The following is a 15,696-nucleotide window of genomic DNA, read 5'->3' as shown; positions in this document are numbered from 1 at the left end:
AAAAGTTGTAGTCTAATAAACATCAGGAAGTTTTTCCTGGGTTGCCTTTAGAGCCAATTGCGATCCGCGGGTGAAACTCAACACTTCAGTTAATGGATAAATAACTTTAGAACAATTTTCTGTGACAAAATTTCACCAAAGGCCAAGAGAAAACCGAGGAAGAAAACACCAACTATATTAAATAGCAGGTTGCAATTTCTTATAAAATTCAAGCTAGTTGCAACAGTGCCTGAAAACTGTGTTTTTGAAGATCCTTAAGTGAGTTAGATAGAGTGAAAATAATAATAATAGTTACCTGTCCAATTATGCACTCCTGGGGCACCAATCACAATTTCCTGTAATTAAAAGCACCAGTTAGATCATATTTTTCACAACTAAATTTAAGTTAAATTTTTAGTCTAAAAGTACTTGAAGTTAGCTCAATATTTATTTATCGGGTGAGGAAAGATCAATTGCAAGCCCGAAAGACGTCGCCTGCTTGATCAGCAAAAATATATGTTTAGTGAAGATAACTTTTATATCCTTTCCATGTGGAATATTAGGGGATGGGGGGGTGTATTAGTCCTTCTCTAAGGCTGAGCTTTTACCAAGTAGGCGTAAAGAATAAAAGATTTGAAAGTGATTTTTGACGAGCAACACCAAACCTAACGATTATTTTATGTTTGGGTTTCCCGTGAAAAACAAAATCATTTTCCATAAATTTGTAAAAGAAAAAAAAGTCGGTGACCATTAGGATGTTTCACTATTTACTTACAGTTTCTTATGAAGAAGTGTTTGATTCGTTCCCACGAACTATTTTTAAATACTACTACTAGCAACTCATTGCGGCACCAAGCCACCTGAGGCCAACATAGCTACGCACGTTCCACCATAATCCCAATCTGTGCAAATCCTCCATCTTTGCACCCTCCCAGGAAGATCCCATTTCTCTTAAATTTTTACTTACGGCATCCTCCCACCCCAACCAGGGACGACCTGCTTTTCGTTTAGCCATAGATGGTTGGCCAAAAAGTAAAATATTTGGCAATCCTTTATGTCATCCTTTATCCGCAGAATGTGCACTAGTCATCTCAACCTTTTTCTCATTATAGCCCTAGAAAGCGGAATTAAACCAAACTTTTCGTAGAGCTTACTGATTGAGATACGGTCAGTCAGTTGGCCACCCAAAACAACCCGTAGCAAATTTATCTTGAAAACATCTAGCAAATCTTTATCCGTTTTTCGGAGCACCCACACTTCCGAACCGTACTTTACCACTATGATCACTGTAGCTTCCAATATTCTAATCTTGGTTCAATATTCTAATCTTATCTTCCTATTCTTCAAATCTTTTTTCGACTGTGAAAAAGCAGCTTAGGCCTTGGCTATTGTACTTTTAACATCTTCACTGCACCCACCGTCTTTACTAATAGTGCTACCAAGGTAGATGAAGCTGTCTGTTTTCTCGTTACCCAGCATCACCTCTGAATCTTTACTAATTCCTAGGCTTAGCGACTTAATGTCCTTAATATTGATTTTCAAACCTATTCTTGCACCCTGAACTGGAAAATCTCTAAGAGGTTATTCATTTTGCTAGTATTTTCATATAGGATGATGAAATCATCAGCATAATCCAAGTCCGGGAGATTTTTACTTCCCCATTCAATTCCGTGTTCTCCCATTGCCTTCGAAGTGTTCCATAGGACAAAATCCATCGAAACCCTGCTCAACTCTTGATTTTATACTAAACCAGCTACTATATTTTTTTTTCTACCTTAACCACAGCAATGTTCTTCTCGTACATAGCACTAATCGCTTTAATTTGTTTGTCTGGTAAATTATACAAGGACAAGATCTCTGCTAAAGCTTTTCTATCAGCTGAATGAAAGGCTTGCTCTGGAAGGTAGTTACCCATCCTAATTTTCAGCTTCAAATTTACCCTAGACACTACTAGATGGTGATCTTTACTGTTAACATCAATAACAGCACTCCTATATACCCCAGTATTTTATATTGATTCTGCCAGTCTTCGGATAACAATAACATAATCAATAAGGTCAGCTGTCCTACCATCATGTGAATACCATGTAAACTTTTGGACCATTTTATGACCAAATACTGTATCGGTTGTAACTAGATTGTTATACCTACAAAAAATGTAGCGGTCTGAAGGCATTACTGTTTTATTTTCCCATACCAAATTCACCTAGGTTAGGGTATCATCTATTCCTATTTCTACTAACCTTAGCGTTAAATTCTCCTAATAAAAACACCATATTTTGACCTTAGACCATATTTTGGCAGTTGTAAGTAAAATTCATCGGAATCACTACTATCTCCGTCAGTCGGTTCTACAGGAGCACATACTACTATGACTAACATCCTGCAATTTTTGTTATAAAATCAGTGACTAGCATTCTATTATTAATATCTTCTCCACCTAAACAAGAATTAGAAGCTTCCTTCTTCATCAAGAGCCATACTCCCTGTCTAGAATAATAGTAATAATAATTTATTTGTACCCTCTTTACAAAAATAAAATGATGATAGAGGAGTCAATAAAGGGAAAAGAGAAAAAAAACACACATACACACACTAATAAAATACAACATAGGATATAAAAGGATACAATGAAAACACCCCTAATGAATAACATATAATACTAACAATATAATAATAACAATACAATACTATCGGATGCAATTAAGAGGAAAATCAACGATACATGCTCTAAGTTTTTCAAACCTTAACCTAAGTTCCTCCATTTTCAACGTAATATCAAAAACTTTGTATTTCTGAACTATGTAAGTATTCCTGGTCCATAATGAGATGAGAGATGAGATGAGATGGGTTTTATTTCCAACTAATAATTACATCATACTTAACTGGCACATACCACATTTTTTAAATAACATTATCAACGAACATATGAAGCTATGAGAGGAAAGGAAATAATAAATAAAAAATAAAACCAAAAAAGAGTGAGAAAACGAGGATTTTGTCAGCCAGTGGCAAAACATGAAGACAAAAAACAAGCAAATATTTCGACAAGGTCCTCCGCCAAGTCTTCCTCGGTGCTAAACAGAAAAGAAATAAAAAACAACAAAAACATAACCTTTTGGAGTTTACTGCACAAGATACGAACAGACACTGAATGAAGGACCAAGCCGAAACCAATGAAAAAAGGATTTACCAAAGAGATTGGGCAAGAATTGTTTTGCCTCGCAAGTATTGCGATGGGGCATTTGCTCAATGGAGCTCCATCAGAAATGAGGTCAAGTAATCACCCAAGCGTAAGACTACCACAAATCACTATCAATAAATAAATGAAACTCAAGATGAATACAAATTAGAAAAAATAGTCAAGTCAAACTCAAAACGAGCAAAAATTAACATTAGGGCTGATAACCCCCAGGCCTTCTCAAGGCCAGAACATAATTTACGCTTTACTGAAAACAAAATACGTTTAAATGTTTTCACTTTTTTTACTTAAATAAATAAAAAACTTTTTTTTATCAACTTTTTTTACCCTCTTTTTCTTTTAAGGAATAAATATCATTATATGTAGCCTATATTAAACTGATAATCCATGGTCATTTTTTTTTTCAGTGAAGCCTAAGTTATACTCTGGTCTTGAGAAGGCATGGGGGTTATCAGCCCTAATAATGTTAATTTTTGCTGGTTTTGAGCTTGACTCGGCTATTTATTATAATTTCTGTTTGTTTTTGAGTTTCATTTAATTGCTGATAGTGATTTTTGGTAGTTTTACGCTTGGATTATTTGACTTTATTTCTGCCCATTTTTTGCTTAATAGAGCTTTTTACTTTTCTTTGAAAACTTATTCTGTGGAATTTTTTTTAAATTAATACAAATATATAAAACTGTCATTCAGCCAGGGGGGCTGCCCATCCCCCTCATGGGCGTCCATGATTCTAGCTAGAAATGCATGTGAACGCCGCTTGAATGAAAACTAAGCAACTTTCCATCAGTACAAAAGATACATATGTTCCAGCCTCGGTAACTTGAATTTACTAAGAATGTAAAACTGAACTTATTCGTGGCCTACAATCTTCACTTAAGTCTTAACTAGTACAAAAAAAAATCAAAATAAAATCAGTACATTAAATGCTTAAGTCAAAACTCTATTAAAAGGAAGTAAACAAAAATTAATTGAGAGAAGAACTTGGAACTATTTTGATTGTATCAATTCGTAACACCCAAATATGGGTGTGACATTTGGTCCGTCTCAGATTGGCTTGAAACTTACAGGACAAATTGGCAAGACCAAATATACTTCAATGAAGACGAATAATTTTGAAGTTTGGTATTATATTATTATTGGTATGTCACACTTGGGCGAAACCCAGTTAAAATGAATAGAAATTACCATAGATAAGATTAGGTGTACCACCTCCCCGAACAATATGAAGGATTTATCTTAACACAGATGAACATGTACTTTACTGAAAATGGTTTTATATTTCATTTTTTTTTCATTTGTCACAACATCTGCAACAACAAAATATCACGGGACTAATTACTGTTTATAAGTAAAAGGAACCATAAAGATAGTCCCCCTCTCCACGCCCTCACACACACGTGCAGAGACCATAGTCTTGGTGCAGCTCAGTCTTATTTATAAAAGTTTCTGTTCGTTTCAAGAGTACTTGAGAGTACGGGGGGCAGTGCTAAATGGAGGAAAAACGACATAAGGGGACAGTGAGACATCATGCTGACATCATTCAGATGGCGACAGCATCAAATGGAAAAAAATAGCGAGTCTTTTGAATCTATGCTAAACTTTATATCGGCCCATTTCCACCAAAATTCGATTGACAAGGCCTACTTGTTTTCAAATAAATGCTGTTGAATTTGGAATAAATTGTAGATGTGGCTGCGATGGTGTTAGTACATAAGTACGGTACCATTTAAGTTTGACTTTATTATTCATTTAATCTCGATTCGTTTTTGGATTCATCCTCATCTGTTGTCTTCATGTTCGATGTGATCGCTCGTTTTACAGTTTATTGGTTTTGAGTTTTATTGATTCATTTATATTAATGTGCATTGTAAGTTTGAATTATGATACAAATCTATTTCTGGTCGTTTTTATTTTAATATTGTTCTACTTTTTTTACAAATATTTTTCGGGGATAAGGTTTTTGTTTCACTAATCAGTTTAAAAAGACCTACCGACGACTCTTTGGTTGCAGGACTAGGCTGTTGAGAAGGAAATATATTAAGGGCATATTTCTTACTTCATAATACGCAAAAAAATTGTATATTAACACATTTTGACTACAATTCCACTATACTTAAACCTGCTCTCCCTCCGTAACGTGCAAATACAAAGCCCATATTGAATATTTCCCATGCATTTTGCCAAGTGTCGGTCTTGTATCAATCCGTGTACCCATAAATTAAATCAACAGTGAAGAAATCAATAAACAGAAAAACATATGGGAATTAAATAATCTGGGCCATACATTTCCACAATGGGGGGGGAGGGATAAATTATAGTAGAATTGCAGTCAAAATGTGTTGACTACAATTATTCTGCATATTATAAAGTAAAAATTGATTTCTTAACATGTTTCCTTCTCAACAGGCCCAATTCTAACCTTGTACCGTTCGTTTTTTAATTATCGCTTCCTACCGTCAACGGTTTTACCGAACTGCAGGCTGGTCATAAAAACACAGTAATTTGCTCAACGAAGAAATTTAAACTGAAATTTATGCAAATGAGGCTGGGAATTTAATTTTATCAAAAGGACCGAAAAATAACTATGCTGTTTGTTTGAGTATGAAACCTCATTTTAAGCTTCTCTGGCAGTTTTTAAGTAATCTTCCGACAATTCAATAATTTATCACAAAGCTGCAATATTCTAAATGCGTTATTAATAATTGTTGAATGATTATTATAATGACTTATTAATCAAAGCTTATTATGAAAAAGAGACACTTACATCTTCCATCGACTCAGGAAAATGAGCAGACATACCAGCAAGCCCATACATGAATCTCCTTGACAAATCTCCTGCATTTTCTTGACTATCTGAAATAAAAAGCAGAATAAGAGCGAATATAAATAAGGCGCTGGCCCCGCAAAAGGAATTTGGACGAGTTATATGTTCATTCCTATATTAGAGGCAACAGTACAACCTCGCTTCTGAGAAAAGAACCATAAGGTTTCAATTTTTTATTGTTTATTTATTATTTTTCATATTGATTATTTTCCAGCGGGTCTTCATACGGAAGGGTTGTCGTAAGAACTTGGGAGGGGGATCACTCAATTGGAAATCAGGAGTTATAGTACCCTTTTCAAGAGTCAAGTGTGATCGAGGGGCAACCAGACCCCCCTCCCCTCCCCCGTCCTTTTTTCTCAAATATATCCAATCAAAATTTTAAAATAGCCAAATTGTTGAAAATAGTCCAAAAACGAAATAACTTTGCCTCTGGGGTTAACAAAACCCCAACAGCCCCCGGGGCAAAGGGGCAAATTTTTTATTGTTTATTTATTATTTTTCTTATTGATTATTTTCCAGCGGGACTTCATACGGAAGGGTTGTCGTAAGAACTTGGGAGGGGGATCACTCAATTGGAAATCAGGAGTTATAGTACCCTTTTCAAGAGTCAAGTGTGATCGAGGGGCAACCAGACCCCCCTCCCCTCCCCCGTCCTTTTTTCTCAAATATATCCAATCAAAATTTTAAAATAGCCAAGTTGTTGAAAATAGTACAAAAAAGAAATAACTTTGCCTCTGGGGTTAACAAAACCCTTACAGCCCCCGGGGCAGAGGCTGTATGCTATGCAAGTTGTGCATTGTTAACATATAAGGTTTTTATGGAAGGCCTACTACTACTACTACTAATAATAATAATAACTCACCGCAGCACCAATCCGCCTGAGGCCAACACAGCTACGCACGCTCCTCCTCAATCCCAATCTATTCAGAGCCCCCCTTTTTACACCCGCCCAAGAAGTTCCCATTTCCTTTAAATCTTTCTTTATGACGTCCTCCCACCCCAGACGGGGACGACCTGCTTTCTGTTTAGCCCTAGACGGTTGGCTGAAAAGGACAATCTTCGGCAATCTGTCATTCTTCATCCGCACAACGTGCCCTAACTACCTCAACCTTTCTTTCCTTATAGCCCTAGAGAGCTGTATTGAACCACATTTTTCGTACAGCCTATTGTTTGAAATACGGTCAGTCAGCCGGTTACCCGGAACAATCCTTAAGCAGTTTCTCTGGAAAACATCTAACAAATGTTCATCCGCTTTTCAGAGCGTCCATGCTTCAGAGCAATATTCAACCACTGTCATTACTGCAACTTCTAATATTCTAATCTTTGTTTGCAGAAATATCTTCCTATTCTTCTAGACTTTTTTTTAACTGTGAAAAAACACCCTGAGCCTTGGCTATTCTTTGTTTAACATCTTCACTGCTCCCCCCATCTTTACTAATAATACTACCAAGGTAAGGGAATCTGTCCACCTGATAAATGTTTTCATTACCCAACGTCCCCTTTTCATCTTCACTTATTCCTAGCCTTAGCGACTTAGTCTTCCCAATATTATTTTTCGAACCTATACTAGCACCCTGAACTCGCAAAACCTCTAAAGGTTCATTCATTTTACTCACACTTTCATCTAGGATGCTTAAATCATCGGCATAATCTAAGTCGAGGAGAGTTTTTCCTCCCCATTTGATTCTGTGGTCTCCCATTGCCTTTCCTGTGCTCCTTAAAACAAAGTCCATCAAAATAATCCATTTAAAGGGGGATAGAACACAGCCCTGCTTAACTCCTGATTTAATACAAAACCAACTGCTAACCTCATTTCCTACCTTAACCGCAGCAGTGTTATTCTCGTACATAGCACTAATCACTTTAATGTATTTGTCTGGAATACCATACAAGGATAAAAACCTTTACTAAAGCTCTTCTATCAGCAGAATCGAACGCTTGCTCATAATCTATAAAACTGAGGACCAAAGGTTTTTGAAAACTCAGGCACTTCTTAATTATTAGCCTAAGAGTGAAAATTTCGCTGACACATCATCTGCCTTTTCTAAAACCGCACTGTTCCTCTCTTAAAACTTTTGTCTATGGCATCTCTCAGCCTAAAAAATATAATATTACTAAGTAATCAAACAGTTCGTGGTAACGAACTGTAAGTAAGGAGCGACCCGGCTCAATGGTAACCGAAACTCTAGAAAACGGGTTTTTGATACCAATAGATATATCAAAAGAATCAGATGTCAATGCTAATTTCAAAGCTATAACTTTTCTCAAGATTAGTGCTACCCATCAACAGATACGCTCCTGATAACATTTGCCTGATTTTCAAAAAAAGGGGGAAACACCCTTTAACAATAGTAGAACCTTGATAGAAATAGCACAATCATATTCAGCGTATTAGAGAGCTCTACCGTAGAGTTATCAACCTCTTGTCTACTAAAATGTGGACTTTTGCCTTTTTTACCAGAAGAAAGATCACGGATCTTTCCGTGATCACGGATTTATTTGTTTGTTTGTTAGTTTGTTTTTTTTTCCCCAGGGGTGATCGTATCGACCCAGTGGTCCTAGAATATCGTGGGAGGGCTCATTGGAACGGAAATTAAAAGTTTTAGTGCCCTTTTTAAGTGACCAAAAAAAATAGAGGGCAACTAGGCCCCCTCCCACGCTCATTTTTTCCCAAAGTCACCTGATCAAAATTTTGAGATAGCCATTTTGTTCAGCATGGTCGAAAATATAATAAATATGTCTTTTAGGATGACTTAATCCCCGAAGTTCCCAGAGGGAGGGCTAAAAGTTATGAACTTTACCCAATGTTAACATATAGTATTGGTTATTGGGAAGTATACAGAAGTTTTCAGGAGGTTTTTTTTCTGGTAGTGGGAAGGAGGGTGGGTCGGTGGTTATGTTGGAGGATCTGTTCATGAAGGAAGTGGTCGTGGGGGAAGGGAAATTGCCATGAAGGGGGCGCCGGACTTGCCAGCATTATTTATTAGTTATTGGGAAGTATACAATCATTTTCAGGAAGGATTTTTTCTGGAGGGGGGGGGGGGGCTAGAAGAGGGGGTTACTCTGGAGAATATTTCCGTGGAATATGTTTCTTTGGGGTAAGGGGCATTTTTATGAAGGGGGCGCCGGATTTCCAAGCATTATTTAAAAAACGATCAGAAATTAAATAAAGAAAAAACAAGTTTTTTCAACTGAAATGTAAGAAGGAATATTAGAACTTAAAACGAACAGAAATTATAACGTATGTGAGGGGGTTCTCCCCCAAGTCAATACCTCGCTCTTTACGCTACAGTTTTTTATAAGCTTTCAAAAGAGCTATCTATTCGAATTAAACGGCCTTTGTGATTCAGGGGTTTGTGAATTAAATTTGTTTTTAACTTTTAACGTAAAGAGCGTGGTATTGACTAAAGGGAGAATCCCTTTTTATACGTAATAACACATACGCAATAAAAAAAAACAATAAAAAAACAAGCGATACGGTTCAATAGTAAATTTGTTAATTTGTAAGTTAATTTGTTGGACATCCATTTAGCAAAAGAAAAGTAAAATTTTTATGCAAATAAAAGCTGCATTAACTAAAAAACGTACAGAAATTAAATAAAAAAAAACTAAGTTTTTTAAACTGAAAGTAAGGAGCGACATTAAAACTTAAAACGAACAGAAATTATTCCGTATATGAAAGGGGCTGTCCCCTCCTCAACCCCTCGCTCTTTACGCTAAAGTTTGACTCTGTCTCACAACTTTATTTTTTAAAACAATAAAAAACTTTAGCGTAAAGAGCGAGGCGTTGAGGAGGGGACAGCCCCTATCATATACGGAATAATTACATTTCAACTGAAATGTAAGAAGGAATATTAGAACTTAAAACGAACAGAAATTATAACGTATGTGAGGGGGTTCTCTCCCAAGTAAATACCTCACTCTTTACGCTACAGTTTTTTTTAGTGCTTTCAAAAGAGCTATCTATTCTAATTAAACGGCCTTTGTGATTCAGGGGTTTGGGGCTGTCCCTCCTCAACGCCTCGCTCTTTACGCTAAAGTTTGACTCTGTCTCACAACTTTATTTTTTAAAACAATAAAAAACTTTAGCGTAAAGAGCGAGGCGTTGAGGAGGGACAGCCCTTTCATATACGGAATAATTACATTTCAACTGAAATGTAAGAAGGAATATTAGAACTTAAAATGAACAGAAATTATAACGTATATGAGGGGGTTCTCCCCCAAGTCAATTCCTCGCTCTTTACGCTACAGTTTTTTTTAGTGCTTTCAAAAGAGCTATCTATTCTAATTAAACGGCCTTTGTGATTCAGGGGTGTGTGAATCAAATTTTTTTTAACTTTTAACGTAAAGTGCGTTGTATTGACTAAGAGAAGAACCCCCTCATATACGTAATAACGTATACGTAATAAAAAACAACAATAAAAAAACAAGCGATACGGCTCAATAGTAATCGAAACTTTTAAAAACGAAATTTTGATGTCAATAAATGTATCAAAAGAATGTGTTTATAATGCTGATCCTAAATATTTAAATTTTATTAAGTTTAGTATTACTCATCAAAGGCTACGAGCCTGAGAAAATTTACCCGATCTTTTAAAGAGGGGGGTAACATCCCCTCCAAGTGAAAGAATTTTAATGAAAATCACACCGTCAGATTCAGCGTAACAAAAAACCCTATTACATAGGTTTCAAGCTCATATCTGCAAAAATCTGCAACTTTGTATTTTTTGCCAGAAGAAAAATATACGAATATAGAAGTTAGATACGTAAGTTAATTTGTAAAGACATCCATTTAGCAAAAGAAAATTAAAATTTTTATGCAAATAAAAGCTGCATTAACTAAAAAACGATCAGAAATTAAATAAAAAAAAACAAGTTTTTTAAACTGAAAGTAAGGAGCGCCATTAAAACTGAAAACGAACAGAAATTATTCCGTATATGAAAGGGGCTGTCCCCTCCTCAACGCCTCGCTCTTTACGCTAAAGTTTGACTCTGTCTCACAAATTTATTTTTTAAAACAATAAAAAACTTGTTTTTTTTTATTTAATTTACTACCTACAGAGACCAGACTAATGCCTCGATAATTACCACACTCACTTTTATCACATTTCTTATAAAGTGGCTTAATTAAGGTTTTCCTAAAATCGTTAGGTACTTCCACTTTTTCAAAAATAATATTCATAATCTTCAATAGCTTATTTCTAACCTCAGAGCCACCATAATTAAGAAACTCATTTACCACCCTATCAGCACCTGGAGCCTTATTATTCTTTAATCCTTTTAGTACTGTTGCTAATTCCTCCTCACAAAACAAATCTTCCTTCACATCCAAATTATTACAAACTTTTTCATTTTCCTCTATATTTTTTCCAGCTACTCTATCTCGGTTAAGCAACTTCTCAAAATGTTCGGCCCATCTCTCTTTAGTTTTTTCCTTATCGCTAGTTGCGACCCCACTCCTATCTTTAACTGGGACAAGTCCTGATTGACTACTCCCTCTGAATTTGTTAACGTGCCAGTACAATATTTTACTATTATGCCGTCTAGCTGCATCTTCCATATCCTCGGCAATTTAATCCATGGCCTCCACTTCACAACTCCTTAGTTTATATTTCAATGCTTTCTCTGTTTTAATTACGTTCGTTTTGTTTCCACATTCTCTGTCAATAATACGACCCTTTTGCAGTCTATGACCTCTCTCTACTAACCATAAAGCTCTCTTGAAGTTATTCTTAGCCGTAGTCATAGATTATTTCCCTAAGTTATCGTTATCATGTTCACAAAATTTTCTTCTGAGGCTAGCCCAGTTATCTTCCGCCTTGCACAATTCTAAAATCTCAAGTTGAGTATCCATCTGTTCCTGGAAAGTGTCTCTCAAATTCTCATCCTGTAGTCTACCAACATCATAACTTCCCGGGAGGTAGTTACCCTTTCAAAATTTCAGCTTTAAATTAACCCTTGACACTACTAGATGGTGATCTTTACTTTTAACATCAATAATAGCACTCTTATATACCCCAGTATCTTGTATTGATCCTGCCAGTCTTCGGTTTACTATAACATAATCAATCATGTCTTACCATCACGTGAATACAATGTTAACTTATGAGCCATTTTATGACCAAACACTGTATTGTTTATAAATACATTGTTATACCTACAAAATTGCAGCAATCTGTAGCCATTGATGTTTTCTTTTCCTACATCAAATTTACCAAGGCTAGCATACCATCTATCCCTATTTTTACCAACCTTGGCGTTAAAATCTCCCAGTAATAACATTATATTTCTACCTGGGACCTTGTCTATTTGCTCCTGTAACTGTGAGTAAAATTCATCCGAGTCCCTAGTATCTCCGTCAGTCGGTTCTATGGGGGCATATACTACTATAACTGATACCCTGAACTTTTTGGTCATTAAATGAGCAATTACTATTGTATTATTAATACCTTCCCAGCACAAACAAGAAATAGCAGCTCCTTTATTCATCATGAGTCCTACTCCTTGTTTACGTACCCCATCCTTCCTGCCTGAGTGAACAAATTATATATCACCTATTTACATGCTTCCACCCCTGGGAAACGAGTTTCTGAAATTCCTAATAATTCCAGTTCGAATCGTCTGAATTCGTCAGTCAAAATGTCGATACGATAGTCATTTTTTAATGTCGTAACATTCCAAGTTCCAGTTTTCATGTTCTTTAAATCATTGAAATTATTTTCGCCTCAGGAAAAGCAATGGTCCCGGATACCAGTGCAGGAAGGGGATCACATATCTTCTCAAGTCTACACTGAAGTGCTTAAGCCGGCTTAGAACCGGACAGCAAGAAGTCCCTGGGACCTCCATGAATAGAGGCTTTGTGCAATCCTTGGCCCATCTTGGTCACAACATGGTTTTCAGCACTTGGCGATGCTCTTCTATCAACAAGAGTCGAAATCCTGCAAAGACAGTCTCAAGCCTATTACCTCCGAATCATTATATATTCATGCCTACAAATATTATGCTACTACGGGGAGGCAGCCCATAATAGATAAATTATCTAGGAAGAGGTTTTTCAGCCCAAAGACGCCCATCAAAACATACCAAGCCTAGAAAAATTGTCCATTGGTCAGAATCCCGTGCGAATGCTGTGTCGTTTACTAGGCTATAATTTCCTCGAAGGGTGCCACTCCTCAAGTGGGAATAGAGTTGATCGCAAGGTCCCCAGTCTTGCAGGTACCCCGAAAGGTCGAGGCAACCCTTTGCAGAGGCCGTTGTCCATAGATCTGGATCTTACGCCCTGCCATAGTTTTCTTTCTACAGAGAATCTTCCCATGCTGGTGTTCTGCATCACGATGCAATTTAACCAATTGCTGGGAGAAGGTATGCAATTCATGAGAAATATGGACAAACCAGTGGGTCCTGCTGAGTGTACATTTTAGGGGCCTTATTCCTCCTCCGCCTGTATTTATGACCCCGGGCGCGGGTGTCCCAGATTCTATTATGGACCCCCAGGGACAAGGTCCCCCCTTGGTCCGTGCCTCCTATGGAGATACCCAAACACGCAAACTACTTATAAATATATATAACTCACTGAATATATAAGTTATATACAGAAATATAGAACTCACTGAAATATTTAACCTACTACTTATAAATATATATAACTCACTGAATATATAAGTTATATGCAGAAATATATAACTTACTGACATATTTAACCTATTACTTATAAATATATATAACTCACTGACTATATAAGTTATATACAGCAGAAATATATAACTTACTGACATATTTAACCTACTACTTATAAATATATATAACTCACTGACTATATAAGTTATATACAGAAATATATAACTCACTGACATATTTAACCTACTACTTATAAATATATATAACTCACTGACTATATAAGTTATATACAGAAATATATAGCTTACTGACATATTTAACCTACTACTTATAAATATATATAACTCACTGAATATATAAGGTATATACAGAAATATATAACTTAAAAAGGGGGAGGGTAAATTCAAGGGGGGAGAGGGCGAAACCTTTAAAAAGTTTATCGTTAGGTCCAAAATTTCTTTGACAGATGCTTCAGATCAATACGGAGAGAGAACTTGCTTCCTAACATCTCTTCCAATATAGGATTACATTTAGACTGAGCGTGGAGTATAGGTGATGAGAGGTGACAACTCCACTCTCAATAAAGAAACGATAATTTTTAGCAAAAAAACCTAATTTTCAAAAATCAAACCGTCGTGATAAATAAAAATTAACTGTAGCGAAAAAAGTGAGGATTTGAGAGGGGAATGACCCCTCATATATTTAGGATAAAGCTGAATAAGATATTATAAACACGTTAAAAATAAAACAATCGTTTATGTCGTGCCAATACAAACTTTGGTGCAAACAACCGGGGTTTAGGGGGTGACAGCTTTTTTTATCTATCTGGAGCACTTTTTATTGTTAGTACAAAAAAAGGCTACTTAGGTACCGGCCTACCGGTACCTAGATCAGAATTTATTCAATGTCACGTAAAAATCAGCGTCACAATAACACAGCAATGCTCAGATAATGCCCTCTAGGTGTTCAGACATGAAACTTCAAAAACATTATTAAAATCCAAAATTGTTTACTGTACGAACTCTCACTCCTAAGTTTACGGATTTACAAGCCCGGCTCCGACTCCAACTTCTTTTGCAGTGCATCAGTACTGATTCCGAGGTCAAAATTCTTTTTTCTATTGATATCAGTTTAAAAAAACTTCTATGAACTTTTTCGTAGCTATCAAGGTTCTATATTTTTTTTTTTTTTTTTTTTCTTTTTTTTTCTTTTTTTTTTTTTCGGGTGCTTCTAGGTGCTACTATAATTTAGCTAAGATGAAAGTGAAAATGTTACTTGATGCCTTTCTTAAGCTTTTGTGATTCAATAATCACTTCTGGGGCTAGTTGCATCTTGAGCCCTTAAAAGGGCCCCAAAGGTATTTCATTTTTGTAAACACACAAAGAAGTTAACAACACTAGTTGAGTTATTGAAAAGTGGTTAAAAACATACCACTAGTTTATAAATAAGTTCTTTAAAAGTAATATATTCAAAAAATACTTATTTATAACAATTCAAGCCTCATTTATTAGGCAACTCAAATATAAACCATTTTCCAACCATTTCAAGTTTTCCAATCCACAAAAATTCCAATTCAGTATATTCCAATTCAGAGTATATATTTGCACATTAAGGGGTTTGGGGTGGGTAAATTTCATGGTCACTGTTTCACTGTCAGGTTCAAATCCGACTAGGAAACTTAGTCGACCCTTCAGACAGGGAATGGATACTGTAAGACAATTATTTTTGCTGAAGGTTAAGACATATCTCCTTCATGCTCCCTGTTTAGTTGAAGCGCTCATGCTTAGTTGAAGGTTGTTACAGTGAAAAGTCTACCCGTAAGAATAACGCACTTGAGTTTACCGTTGCTTGTCGCAGCTGCTAGGGAGCTTCACGCAGTAATTCAAAGGCTCATTCAAAAATTAGTCGAGAAGCGTGATAGTTCCTGAGGATAACGTTTTGAAGTTTCACCATTATCTCATATACTATTTTTTACATCTGAATCGATGTTTTGATAAATGAAATTATCATAAGGAGTGACCTCCTTAACTTTAGATATACAGGAAAATGCTAACTTTGTCTTTCTAATAAAATT

The 15,696-nt window shown here is 36.0% G+C and overlaps 1 protein-coding gene across 1 annotated transcript in view; it reads right to left on the bottom strand.

Annotated features, from left to right (window-relative positions):
* LOC148948314 (integrin alpha-4-like) overlaps positions 1-15,696 on the bottom strand; it is an 86,327-nt gene that overhangs the window by 50,531 nt on the left and 20,100 nt on the right. The window contains exons 3-4 of the mRNA XM_089094884.1: positions 5,946-6,034; positions 296-335 (exon numbers count right to left, since the gene is read on the bottom strand). Coding sequence (XP_088951010.1) covers positions 296-335; positions 5,946-6,034 — 129 coding nt within the window. The remainder of the gene's footprint in view (positions 1-295; positions 336-5,945; positions 6,035-15,696) is intronic.

The sequence above is a fragment of the Artemia sp. Qi Xiang Cuo genome, chromosome 9 (genome assembly GCF_049724085.1).
Source record: "Artemia sp. Qi Xiang Cuo chromosome 9, ASM4972408v1, whole genome shotgun sequence".
Classification (NCBI taxonomy): domain Eukaryota; kingdom Metazoa; phylum Arthropoda; class Branchiopoda; order Anostraca; family Artemiidae; genus Artemia; species Artemia sp. Qi Xiang Cuo.
Note: the sequence above shows the minus strand (reverse complement) of the source record. Positions and strands in the feature narration are given on the sequence as shown.